The sequence below is a fragment of the Xyrauchen texanus genome, chromosome 45 (assembly GCF_025860055.1).
Source record: "Xyrauchen texanus isolate HMW12.3.18 chromosome 45, RBS_HiC_50CHRs, whole genome shotgun sequence".
In the NCBI taxonomy this organism is placed as follows: Eukaryota; Metazoa; Chordata; class Actinopteri; order Cypriniformes; family Catostomidae; genus Xyrauchen; species Xyrauchen texanus.
In genome coordinates, this window is record NC_068320.1 from 18,462,025 (window position 1) to 18,476,014 (window position 13,990).

Here is a 13,990-nt window from a genome sequence, read left to right on the forward strand (position 1 = left end):
TGATAATGGGAAACATGGATCTCTAATATTAATTTTTTGACTGATAGCCTGTCATGATGGCTACAGGTCTTTAAAATGCTGCAGAGTCTGACTGCACTAATTAGATGCAGCTTAGTGCTGGTAATTAGTAGCAACTGTAATTCTGTAAAACTGTAATCCCACCAGAGAATTTATGATTACTTTTCTAAAGTATGCTGAAGTTGCACACAAACAGATGTCTCTATTTAATAAGTGAAAAGGTGATTAGAAGAAACAAATGAATACATTTTAAAAATGTGTTAACTAATGAGATGTGATCACATCAATATTTATTTCGTTTTGTTGTAGAATGAAGATTAAAGGAATTTTGTGCCTTAAAATGACAATTTTATCAGTGAAGGAAAACCAGCTGTGGAAAAATATCCACAAAAGTTTGTAACTTTTTCATTGTTAAAATACTTTCTTATACCAGCATAATATGCAGAGACAGCTATAAGTAAACCATGCATAGGTTAATTTAGTCAAAAACTGCAAACACTGTCTCTGTAAATTTCCTGTGTTTTTATTTATTTATTTATTTTGAGCGACCTGCCCCAACAACATTACTCAAACAATGCCATGAGTTAGGGGCGGGGCTATCTGACAATTTGAACAACTGCATGGCGAGGGGCATATTTGGAAAGCTGTTTTGAAAACATTTATTTTTGCAGTTCAGTTCGGTGGCAGCTACAGTTTCAGATTTAAATATATAAAACCAGTCTGCATAAAATGTATTTATGGTAAGTAAATCTGACATTGAGACAAATTTCAGCAAGTAATTTTTATTACTAACAGTATTTCAGCTGTGTTTTTATGAATATGACCAATAAAAATGTATCCTTAAACTCTGATGGTATTATTTTGAGTATGATGAAGTTTCTGATGTATCATAGGCAGATGCAACAATTTGTAGTGCCATGTTAAAAGGGATGAAAAATAAAACTGTACAGAAACTAAATAAAAACAAAAAATTGGCATTTTCATAAAATACTAAAAACTAAAAACTATTTATGCACCATTACAACTAACTAAAACTAAACTGAAATTGAAAACCCAAAGTAAAAATTAATAAAATTGTAATATATATATATATATATTAAGTTTAAAGATGCCAAATAGCCCAACTATCAAACATGTTTCTCTGCTGCTCCTACAGGCCATTCTTGGTACTGCCTCCTCTGATGGAATGGATCCGGGTGGCTGTGGCACACACAGAACACCGCCGAAGCTTCTCAGTAGACAGCGACGATGTACGACAGGCGGCCAGACTGCTGTTACCCGGGGTGGACTGTGAGCCAAGGCAGCTGAAGTAGGCTTGGCATGCAATGTCAAATCTATGCACAAATACAACCGGCATACACACTATATGCCCAAATAAGGCTCTAATTAGCAATTAGTCATTTGTTATCAGTACATACAGACACTATGCACTCATACTGCATCCTTTTCATATTGCACAGAGCATCCTTAACTTCCCTTGTGGCTTTAGTTCTCTAGTGACAGGCTCTGAAGTGCTTTGTAAATGCCTTTTTACATCGGCATAGTTGTTTTCAGGTGCATGCTATTACCTTGAAAGGTGCAGGACCTTGACAAATAAACAAAGTATTGCTTCAGGCCTTTATTTTTCCATGGCAACAATATTTTGAAGTTAAAGTAAGCTATGTAAATAATATTCTTCTGTGTTATTTTACTGAGCTATGCAATATTTTCTGTTAAAGCAATGATATGGTACCTGGAATACATTAAAGAGAATAAAAGATATGGATGATGATAATAAATTGCATTTCAGTTAATTAGTTAGTAAGAAATTCATGCATCATCACATAAGTTCTTATTGATAGTCGTGGAATAGCAGCTCTTGTTTGGACGGGTGGAATTGGTGTCTGGATTTTTCTCTTCTTTCAACAGAGCAGATGATTGCTTTTGTGCCACACGGAAGCTGGACGCTGCCTCCACAGAAGCAAAATTCCTGCAGGACCTGGGCTTCCGGATGCTCAATTGCGGACGAACTGACCTGGTCAAGCAAGCAGTCAACCTGCTCGGGCCAGATGGCATTAACAGTATGAGTGAACAGGTCAGAAGCGCTGATATATTTAAACTCACACACATTCCCACACTGTGCAATATTTGCATACTGTAATGTGCATGCCTGTTTACGGTTAGATTATAGATTTATTTATTTTTGCTGCTGTCTCAATTAAAATTTGTTAAATTAAGAGCACAAAATCTGGCATCTTATTGCAATGTTATTCAATACAAAACTGAAAAATGAAAAAGTGAAACATTGAATTTTGAAAAGTTGTCTGTATAACGGGCGTTTTTAGGGGAGGGGCTTAAATATATAAAAGTTTATACATTTTGGTGAAAGAATTTTATTTAAATACTTAAATATTATTTTTGAAAATTGCTTATTATATTCCTCATTTATAAATTGCTGTAGATTTAAGTGTCTGCTAAATGACAATGATAATATCTAAATGACAATGATAATATGATAATCATAATGATAATAATCGTAATTATACATATAATGTATATTTCAAATAACGTGCATTAATTAATTGTTCACAATGAGACTGGGAATGTGATAGTAATTAAGAAAGTAAATAGGGTCAAATGTAATTTCTCAAAACAAACCAAGATCATTTAGTTTCCTGCTAAGTTATGTTGGCACAGCACTTCGCAATACAGTATCCATGTTAGTGACATCAAAATTTTTTAAATTAATTATAATCAGGGTTGGGAGGGTTACTTTTGAAATGTATTTCACTACAGATTACAGAATACATGCTGTAAAATGTAATTTGTAATGTATTTCATTAGATTACTCAAGGTCAGTAAAGTATTCTAAATACGTTGAATTACATCTTCAGCACTGGTAGATTTTTTCATGTGTACTTGTTTTGAAAAACTCTGCCAGTACAGTAAGACAAAATACACATGTTAAAAATACATTCTCTGAAAAACCTAAATATCTTATGCAGTGTTGTTTCTAAAACAAGATAAATCAAATTGATCTTGTTTTAAGGATTTTTAGATATTTTTACAGGAAAACGATACAAAAATGATTATCAAGAATAAGATTTTGCCCTAATATCAAAGGTCTTACTAGAAAAAAAGAAATTATGATCCAACGTGAATTTTCTTGATAAAAAATATGATCATGCTGGTAACATGTGCATGTACAATTGCTAGAAATAGAATTTTAGTTTAGCGTAAAGCTGACAATGTACACACTGTTTTTTCTGTTTCTTCTGCATCAAACTTACTTCAAACTTACTTAACACATCATAAGAAATTGTTCCCTATCTGTCACTCACTCGAAGTTGTGTCAGTGTAGTGACATTAGGGGTTGCTCTTGGGAGCCCAAAACACCTCTGATCTTTGAGAAAAGCCAATGGGAATTGGTTGCTTCGACACATAAGAGAGTACATATTCTTTCAGAAAAAAAGTATATTTCCTCTAAAAGAGCATGCACTGAGGGTCAACGTCTTTTTAAAGATGCCTATTTTCTGTGTGTAATTCCTGGATGCAGTCGCTATCTCTACGCTTCTGACGGCCATGAGCGCTGCCTCACGTGTCTGTGCCAGACTCCCGTTCAAGATGCTGACGCAGAAACACATTTTGGCATGAGTCCGGCATCAAGATTGTTTCACGACAGTAGATACTTCCAAGTCTCAGTTTTACCTCGGCACAGGCGCTTTCTGCATTTTGCCTTCGAGGGCTGAATGTACAGTACAATTTCCTCCTTTTCGGCCTGTCCCTGTTGCCTCTTTACAAAAGTCATGGAGGCAGCCCTTGCCCCATTAAGGGAAGTGGGCATTTGCACCTTCAAGCTGATTCTAGACCACTCTCGAGATCTGTTGTGTGCACACAGGGACCTAGTGCTCTAGCACCTTGGGTTGGGAACACTAAAAAGAGCAAGCTCTCCCCGGTTCAGAGCATCTCTTTTCTCAGGATGGAGTTAGACTCAATCTCTATGATAGCGTGCCTCACAAGCGAGCACGCACAGTCGGTCCTGAACTGCCTGAAGTGTTCAGACAGAGAATGGTGGTCCCACTGAAACCATTTCTGAGCCTCCTGGGGCATATGGCTTCCTTGGCGGTGGTCACGACGTTCATGCTGGGGAAGCATGACCTGATCATCAGGTTCCTGTGAGGCGCCAGGAGGCTGAATCCTCTTATGCCATGCCTCTTTCCCTTCTTGGCCTGCGGAGAGCCCTGTTTGAGCCCCTAGAGTCAGTTGAGCTAAAGGTGGTCTCACTGAAGGCTGCCCTCCTGACTGTGCTCACGTCCATCAAGAGGGTTGGGGATCACAGGTGTTTTCTGTCAGTGACACCTGCCAGGATTTCAGTCCGAAGTACTCTTACGTGGTTTTGAGACCCCAACCATGCTATGTGCCCAAGGTTCTCACGACCCCATTTTGGGATCAGGTGGTGAGCCTGCAAGCACTACTCCGGGAGGAAGCAGACCCAGCCTTATTATTGCTGTGTCCGGTGCGTGCTTTGCGCATTTACTTGGATCACACACAGAGCTCTGAGTAGCTCTTTGTCTGCTTTGGTGGATAGCGGAAAGGGAACGCTGTCTCCAAACAGAGGCTTCTGGATCGTGGATGCCATCGCATTGGCAAACCAGGCCCAGGGCGTGCCGGCCCCTTTGGGATTACAAGTACACTCCACAAGGAGTGTGGCGTCCTCTTGGGCACTTGCCAGTGGCGCCTCTCTAGCAGACATCTGCAGGGCAGAGGGCTGGACAATAACCATAACCGTGTGTTGTCAGGTACGAACAGGTAAGTATGCGGGGCAGCTGCTATTAGGCACACAGCGGCTTGCTTGCTCCTGCACCGGCAGTCCACGCAACACAGTTCAGCTAGTTGTAGCGCTTTGTATAGGGACCCCAAGTGTCACTACATTGACACAACGTCGAGTGAGTGACAGATAGAGAACATCTTGTTTATTGTCGTAACCACCTGATGAAGGGAACGAGACGTTGTGTACCTCTTGCAACAACGCTGTAATACCCGCTGATATGTCCGGGACCTTGTCTCGGCTCCTCAGCGCAAAACCTGAATGAGTGGTTGCGAGCCAGCTCCTTTTATACCCATATGTCCGGGAAGTGGCATGCAAATTCCACTCGCCAATTCCCATTGGCCTTTTCTCAAAGATAAGAGGTGTTTGGGGCTCCCAAGAATGACCCCAAGAATGAAGTAATCTCTACAGTAATCAAAATACTTTTTGAATGTGACTAGTCTAATGATCAATTTTTTACATTTTAACTGTAGTGGAATACAGTTACTTATATTTTGTATTTTAAAAACGTATTCCCATTACATATATTCCGTTACTCCCCAACCCTGATTACAATACCAACAACAGGTAACAAGCAGCTCCCCGAAATAATTATGTTATGATATAATTATGTTATGATGTAATTTAACGCTAGTCTTAGTCAGTACTTGCACAGTAATTACTATGCAATCTTAATGCCAATGTAAAGTGTGACTTCCCCTACATCTAGTTTTAATGGATGCCTTCCATTGCTTTCAGTACTGTCTGCATTGCGTCTGCCTCATACATTAGATATTCAAAGATCTCCAAATTACATTTCTGCAGTATGTGTCACTTCAGAAGAAAAATGGTGCAGTCGGTTTCCTATATATTATATTTCTGTGTGTGAAGATGATTGGAGAGACATTTAGAGGCTAAGAGAATTTTAAAAATGTTTCACGACCTTTAAATAAGGAAAAGGCTTTTAATCTGAGCTGATCTGTGTTGTAAGCATTCATCGAGACAGTAGTCATGACACTCATATTATAAATCAAATAGTGTTATAAATTTCCAGCGCAGAACGCGTGTTATAATCACAGTCTGTCTTGAATACCACAGCCAGTCTATGTAAAGAATGACGGCGACATGCGGGCACTGACAAAGTGGATTAAACTAACATGTAAAATTGAAGCGACTCTTGAGGCAAAACCATAAGAATGGTGGAAATGTGATGAAAGAGAAGGTTGCTGGAATCCAGCAGGGAGTCATTTGATAGCAGCTCCATCTTGCTCTGGAAAGGCTGTTCAGAATTTTGCAACATCATGCTGGTAAATATGGTACTCATGATTTTAAGAGGAGCCTTGAGGGGAAATGTTGAAGTAGGGCTGCTCTGAGAAATGAATTTTTTCTTCATAGCAGAAGTTATTTGCAGAGTAGTTTGCTCTCGAGTTAGTAATAAAATAACAATTGTCTGCAGTCAAAACCATGTTAAAACTAGCTGTTTTTATTTTAAGAAGACATAGAATTCATTTTACAGCATCTTTGAATTATTAAATAATAAATATATGTCTGAGAGGCCCATTTGAGAAAAATGTTATGGGGGTAAACGTGTGGCAGTTTCACGAAAACTCTCTCTAGCTGTTAATCTCATCTGATCTTCAATTAAGTCACAACAATTGGCAAACGTAGTCTTCTTAAATGGATAGTTCACCAAAATGTTTTTAATTCTTTCATCATTTAGTCACCCTAATCTTGTTCCAAAGAAAGTAATAGAGGATTGGAATGATATGAGGGTGAGTAAATGATTTTGGGTGAACTATCCAGTTAAACACAAAAACAATAGTAAGTTTGAATCTCTTTATTGAACACAATATGTAATCACTCACAGTGCAAGGAGGAAAACATTTGTGATCTGTTGGATTTAATGACTGGTTAAGCTTTTTTGACAGCAATAACATCCACCAAATATTTACTGTAATTTGGCAGGTTCTTTAAAAAACAGTTTCAGTTCAGCAGTATTCATGGGATATTTGATGTGAATTTCTTTCTTGAAGGTCATGTCAAGCATCCCAATCTCAATGAAAATGACTTTATTCAGAAGATCAGATCAAATTGCATAACCATTTTGTTTGCAGAATTCAGATAAATCCAAGTGCTCACATACTTATATTGTCCTACAACTATAGTGGTATTAATGGTGCATGTTTTTAATAGAATGTACAAAAACATAACTAATTAATACAAAACTGATATCATAAGCCTTCATGCACTGGATTTGATGGAGTATGCAGGGTTGGGGAGTAACGAAATACAAGTAACGGGATTACGTATTTAAAATACAAAATATAAGTAACTGTATTCCACTACAGTTACAATTTAAATAATTTTGATTACTGAAGAGATTATTTTATTGTCATTTGTTTCATTTAATATTTAGTCCTTTCAGATGGAAAACATTTATACATATAAATGATGTGATCCAAAGTGCATTTGAACAGTGGTGAAACACTTTCTTATGATGTGTTACATTCATACGAGCAGACAGAGAAGTAAGTTTGAAGTAAGTTTGGAGCAGAAGAAATAGAAATAAACCTTGTGTAAATTGCCAGATTTATGCTAAACTAAAATGCAATTTCTAGCCATTTTACATGCACGTGTCACCAGGCACGATCATATTTTTATATCAAGAAAATTCACGTTGGATCATAATTTCTTTTTTACCTTTGATATTAGGGTGAAATCATATTCTTGATAATAATTTTTGTATTGTTTTAATGTTAAAATATCAAAAATTCCTTAAAACATGATACATTTGATTGATCTTGTTTTAGAAACAACACTGCATAAGATATTTAGGTTTTTCAGAGAATGTATTTTTAACAAGTGTATTTTGTCTTACTGTACTGGCAGTTTTTATAGTCAAAACAAGTGAAAAAACTATTTAGAATACATTAATGACCTTCAGTAATCTTAAGGAATATGTTACAAAATTACATTTTACCGCATGTATTCAGTAAGCTGTAGTGAAATACATTTCAAAAGTAACCCTCCCAACCCTGAGAGTATGCAATGTTTCTGAATATGTAAGTGCTTGAATAGAGCATCATCCAGAAAGATTACTGTTCCACTCACTCCATTTATGTGGAGGCTTAAAAACATTCAAAGGCCTTAACAAGCTGTTGTTTTTAAAGTCTTTTTGCTCAATAACCCATAACTAGTGCCACACTGTCTATAGCCCTACACTGAAACTTGTGCAGTACAACAGCGATCTCTTACTTTGGTGTGTTTTGGTGCTGTTTGTGTGTATCAGGGCATGACCCCTCTCATGTATGCCTGTGTCCGTGGAGACGAGGCCATGGTGCAAATGCTGCTGGATGCTGGAGCAGACATTAACAGCGAGGTCAGTATATTGGTGGAGAGTTACAAAGCATTTTGAGTAGCATGGAAGTATGTTTTGCTTTGTCACTATTTAAGTAACTGTAGCCCATCTTTTTATCCTCTTTATAATGCTTTTTGTATGGAGTTGTTGTGGGTAATGGCTATATGGGAACCCTCGTTCTGCGGAAACTTTCACAAGAGTGTATTTGCTGCTAGTTTCACAGGAACGAAAGTTACTATCTAGCCACAACCATTGTGTAGAGTGAAGTAGTGGTTCTGTGTGTAGGTGTGTCTACTTAGGGCCATTGAGGTCTGATCCAGTGGCATGAGAAGATTATGAATAATGAATCTGATTAAAAACAAATGAGAGATGCAATTGGTGTCCACCGAAAATAGCATATGTGTACATATTTCACTTTTTAAGTGTATTTACTGAAAAAAACATTTACGATGATTAGACAGTGATTGCCTAAAGTAGATACACTGAACTGTGCAAAGTTGAGGTCAAAACAAGAAACACGTTAAAATAATATTGCATACATACAGTATACATGACCTGAACTGACAGTTCTGTTTGTTAGCAAAGAAAATATTCTTAAAGGGATAGTTCAACCAAAAAATGTAAATTCCCTCATTATTTCATCACCCTCATGCCCTCCCAGATGTGTATGTCTTTCTTTCTTCTGATGAACACAAATTACAATTTTTAAAAGAATATTTCAGCTCTGTAGATCCATACGATGCAATTGAATGGTGGCCAAAAAGCATATAAAGGCACCATAAAAGTAATCCATAAGACTCCAGTAGTTAAATCTATATCTTCAGAAGCAATATGATATGTGTGTGTGAGAAATAGATGAATATTTTAGTACTTTTTTACAATAAATTCTCCTCCCTACCCAATAGGTGGCGATATGCACGTAGAATGTGAATCGCCAAAAATAAATGAAGAATGTGAACGTGAAGTGAACATGAAAGTGGAGATTTATAGTGAAAAGGATTTGTTTCTCACCTACACTTATCATATCACTTCTGAAGATATTGATTTAACCACTGGAGTCACATGGATGAATTGTATGCTGACTTTAACTTCTTTTTGGTGCGTCAAAGATCTGGTCACCATTCAAATGCATTGTATGGACCTATAGAGCTGAAATATTCTTCTAAAAATATTTGTGTTCAGCAGAAGAAAGAATGTCATACACATCTGGGATGGCATGAGGGTGATTAAATAATGAGAGAAAATTTTATTTTGGGTGAACTATCCCTTTAAATAAACCAATTTATTCATACTAAAGTAAAGTTATTCAAGGCTATTTAATACAGCATGTTTCATGTGTTGGCCTCAGAGGTGAATCTAACATATTTTGTTATATTCAGTCCATATTTCACTCCACAATCCAAAGTAAAAAGTAAGAAAGGATGATTTCTCATCAACATAATGCTTCCAAATAAGAATTATCATTATGTTCAATAGTGAATCTCATGACCCAAATTCAGCAATATTAAAATCAACACAAATTACTTCCATGATGTATAGACCATTTCAAGGAAGTAAACAATAATAAAGGAATTAGAACGCTACTGTGCGTGTCTGGCCCTGAAGCATTTCCGTTAGCGGCAAACCAGAATTGTCCAAATATAATGACTAGCACATCCTTTTAGAGTCTATCTAAAATAGAACAAACAAGATATTTGCAAATACTGAAAATAAACAATGAGGTGTCATAACCAGATTGTTGAAATATTACTCATGTCTAGATAAGTTTCTTTAGTAACTTATCTAGATATGTTTTTGTTACTGAGCACATATTCCTGAGTGAGGTGATGAAATACCTCTCAAAATTACAATTATTTGGCATATATTTTGTTCACCTACCAGGGATAAGATGTGTGCTATAGTTAGTTAGTACTGCATGGATCCATGCAGCCATCTCGCTTCACTGCAGCGGTTAATGCGTAATTTTGCTGTTTCTTTATCGGAGATCTAAACCGGTATATTTCCATTAGTTCCAGGCATCCAGCCTTCGAACAACATTTTAATAATGCCGTTTTATGACAATTATGTTACCGTTTGTAAGTCATTATGAGTGAAGCACCTCCCATTGTTGTTTTGCATGAGGGTGCGTCCCTTTCAAAAGTGATAATCCCTAAACCTTATTCCCTTTGAATACTTTACCATCCACTATGAGAGCTTTGAAAGGCTAAAAGGTGTGGGCCTCAAAAATAATGGTCATTCAGAATGTAATTTTTATTGGAAATTCAGTTTGAAGCGAGCTTACAGCACTACCTTGATTGTGCTCCCTTCAAAGTGCCATTTGTAGGGTGATTTATCCTATTTGGAAAGCTCTCTGAATTCGACAACGAGCAGGAAATGTTCAAGAAACAAAAGACACCACTTCCTTAAACCGTCTTGAAACGGTCTATAAATACTTTGCAATTTATTACTTCACAGTCTTTTTTTCACATTACATTAATGAGAATAAGATCAGTTAAATTGTCATGATAATAATGTTGCATTGCACAAAATGGTAACACTTTACAATATGGTTCTAATTATTAACCTCATTAAATGCTATAGGTATCATAAACTAACAAAAACAATATTTTTAACAGCATTTATTAATCTTGATTAATGTTAATTTACATCATTGTTAGTTCATGTTTGTTTATTAACCGTTAACAATGTTTGTTTCAAAAATGTATTAGTATAATGTATATTAAAATTACCATTAACCAAGATAAGTAAACACTGTAAAAGTATTGTTCATTGTTAATTCATGCTAACTTATGTAGTTATCTAATGTTAACAAATAAAACCTTACTGTCATTAGTTACCAAATAACAATTGGTTCTCAAATAGGCGTCATTTTCTTTAAGCAAAATAAAGTCTTATTGTTTTCTTGTGAATTTTGGGTGAAATATGGCATAGACATGTTTTTGACAGGTTTCATTAGATTCACCCCAGTATATTAGTTACAGTATGGTGTGACATTGTGCATTTTTACCTTGTGTGTCTTCTTCATTTGACTCTTAAGTAGTGCTTTACATGGAGTCGTTGACTTGGGCACAAAGCACCAAAATAGCAGTTTTAACTTGTTTTACAAATTGCTTAGGGCTAGAGATGTTATAGAGTTGGCAGAGAGTTATTTACTTGCCTAATGCTTCCTAGTGAGTTTTGCACTTACCATTGTTTAACCCTAATCTCAAGTTTCTGTTCCAAAAGGTCATGTTTGCCTAGACATTCAGAGATGCCTGCATAATTTAACATTGACTCAGTTCTGTATGCAGTACAGCTGTAAGCATTAACGCCAGACGAGCATAATTTTTTCATGTTTGGTGCTTTGTACTTGAGTCACTGCTCACTTACTCCTCTAGCATTTGAACTCGCTGCCAATTATACTTCCTGCAGTCTGTCTTTTACCGCTATGACAACCGTGAACTAGATCCTAACACTTCAAACTCTTCATGGTCAGGATTTTGACTAAAGCAAGAAGGGCATGTAGGAGTTGTCCAAAGTAAACAAAAGTAAACTCTAGTTATTGATTAACGTGGGATGGATGGAAAAACAAAACAAGCACAGACTCTTTCTTCTATTTTTTTTTACTTGAAATAAGAGCCAAACGGTGGAAGAACTTTCCAGTTTTCTACTCACCCACCCACCCACCCACTCACTCACTCACCCACCCACCCACTCACTCACTCACCCACTCACTCACTCACTCACTCACTCACTCACTCACTCACTCACTCACTCACTCACTCACACCTTACCCTTTTTCCTTTCTCGTACTCTTGCAATTCCGCGTTCTGGTATGTAATGGCTGAATTTTTCTCTCCCTGAACTTCACTTATATGACTTCCCAGGTGCCCAGCTCACTACACAAGCACCACTCAGTTTATCCTGACACCAGGCAGGGGACGCCACTCACATTCGCCGTGTTACACGGACACGTCCCTGTCGTTCAGGTAGTGACAATGTGACTGATTCGATGCCTTCCACCTTTGCACTTTCCTCTGTTATTATTATGATGTTATCATAATAATAATGGTAAAAGAAACTGTTTGATTTTGTCCCCTGTTAAACTATTGGGGGCTGGATGGTACTGCCCCAGTTCATGTGTAAAATAGAGGGTATAATCCAATTGTACTATAAATGATATCAGGAATAGGCCATATCTGTCACAAATGATAGAAGTACTGTAGGTTTTATTTAGAGGACATTTTGTGCACATTGTGTTATTCCAAAATGGAATAAAGTCCTATTTTAACTCTAAATAATCTTAAACAAATAAAAGGTTTGTACTGATGACGTACTGAGGCCAATTTATATAGCTCTTCCAGGAAAATGGAAAGGCAAGGTGATATTTCTTGGGGTGCTTAATCTCCCAGAAGCACACATCCCCAGCAGGAGATGTATTATCATTGAAATCCATATTTTTGGTGTTTTTTTTCCCTGTATGAATAATGTCCCAAACACTGGCCTTTTTTTATGTAAAGCAGCCATTTACTTGTGTTTGTAATGTTTTTTCCACATCGCTTTTTCTCAGCTTAAAGCATCGAGTGAAATAAATTATGACTAGATTACCATATTGATGTTTACTATTAGGAGGTGCTACAAGGGACACACTAATTAAATGCAAATACTGCATTTATATTTACCAGTCCCTTGGTAATATTATAGTTAAATTCCCAATTATGTTCTGTGTTTTGTTTTTCATATTAATAATCTTCTGCTTTTCACCTAATTGAGCAGCTTCTTCTAGATGCCCGAGTGAATGTAGAGGGAGGGATTCAGGACGGCATGGAGAATTACACAGAGACTCCATTACAGCTGGCATCTGCGGCAGGTAGCATTAAAACCCTCACTAACACTGTAAATTACATATATGACTTGCTAAAACCACTGAATGCACTATTTCTAGGTCAATAATCAAATGAGCAAAATTATTACATTTACCATGTTAATTGCATTGTACAAAAGGTACCTTTCCTTGCACCCATTGAAGCACACAATATGCTCTTGTCATCTCTCAGGCTGGATCATCAGGTTATGCACCAACTTGTGCAAAAGGAAGAAATACTTATCAAAACTCATGTTCATATTATGTGCAATCATTCTCTTATGATTGACTCACCTTTAAGCCATCCCTGATGTGTATGCCTTTCCTTCATCAGCAGCATAGATTTTTATAAGCACATTTCAGCTCAGTTTGTTCATACAATGAAATGAATGGGTGCCATGATGCTGCTGGCTGTTTGATGGCCCAAAAGGCATATTTAGGCAGCATAAAAGTAATCCACAGGACTTCAGTCTATCAATGAATGTCTTCTGAAGCAAATCGCTAGGTTTGTGTAAAAAATAAATCGATAATTAAAATATTATTAACTTTTAAAAAATGCTTCCTGCTAGCAGGCCAGGTATCACAGAGTTGTCGCGTGACGCTTGTGAGATGGCGCGTTCATGCGAGACGATGGAAGCACGCTTTGTTTACAACAGAGGAAAGTACGTCACGCGAGAGTTAGGTCATTGCAAAAAGCCTCTCAGCGCTGTCCGGAAGTAACGATTTAAAGTTAAAACATTTTAATTATAATTTTGATTCTTACACAAACCTATCGATTTGCATCAGAAGACATTAACTGATCAACTGGAGTCGTGTAGAAGACTTTTATGCTGCCTAAATATGCTTTTTGTATCATCAACCAGCCAGAAGCCTTCTGGCAACCGATTCACTTGCATTGTATGGACATACAGAGCTGAAATGTGCTTGAAAAATCTTCATTTTGGTTCTGCTGAAGAAGGAAAAACATACACTTCTGTGATGGCAT

At 36.9% G+C, this 13,990-nt stretch overlaps 1 protein-coding gene across 3 annotated transcripts in view; it reads left to right on the forward strand.

Moving 5' to 3' along the window:
• btbd11a (BTB (POZ) domain containing 11a) overlaps positions 1–13,990 on the forward strand; it is a 153,998-nt gene that overhangs the window by 124,710 nt on the left and 15,298 nt on the right. For 2 of the 3 annotated variants that reach the window (XR_007969715.1, XM_052118421.1), the window contains exons 4-8: positions 1,175–1,327; positions 1,927–2,092; positions 8,094–8,183; positions 12,029–12,130; positions 12,918–13,011. Coding sequence is in view for 2 of the 3 variants with exons in the window: in XM_052118421.1 (XP_051974381.1) it covers positions 1,175–1,327; positions 1,927–2,092; positions 8,094–8,183; positions 12,029–12,130; positions 12,918–13,011 (605 nt within the window). In the remaining variant the exon portion in view is untranslated. The remainder of the gene's footprint in view (positions 1–1,174; positions 1,328–1,926; positions 2,093–8,093; positions 8,184–12,028; positions 12,131–12,917; positions 13,012–13,990) is intronic. The other variant, XM_052118423.1, reaches the window with a different exon arrangement.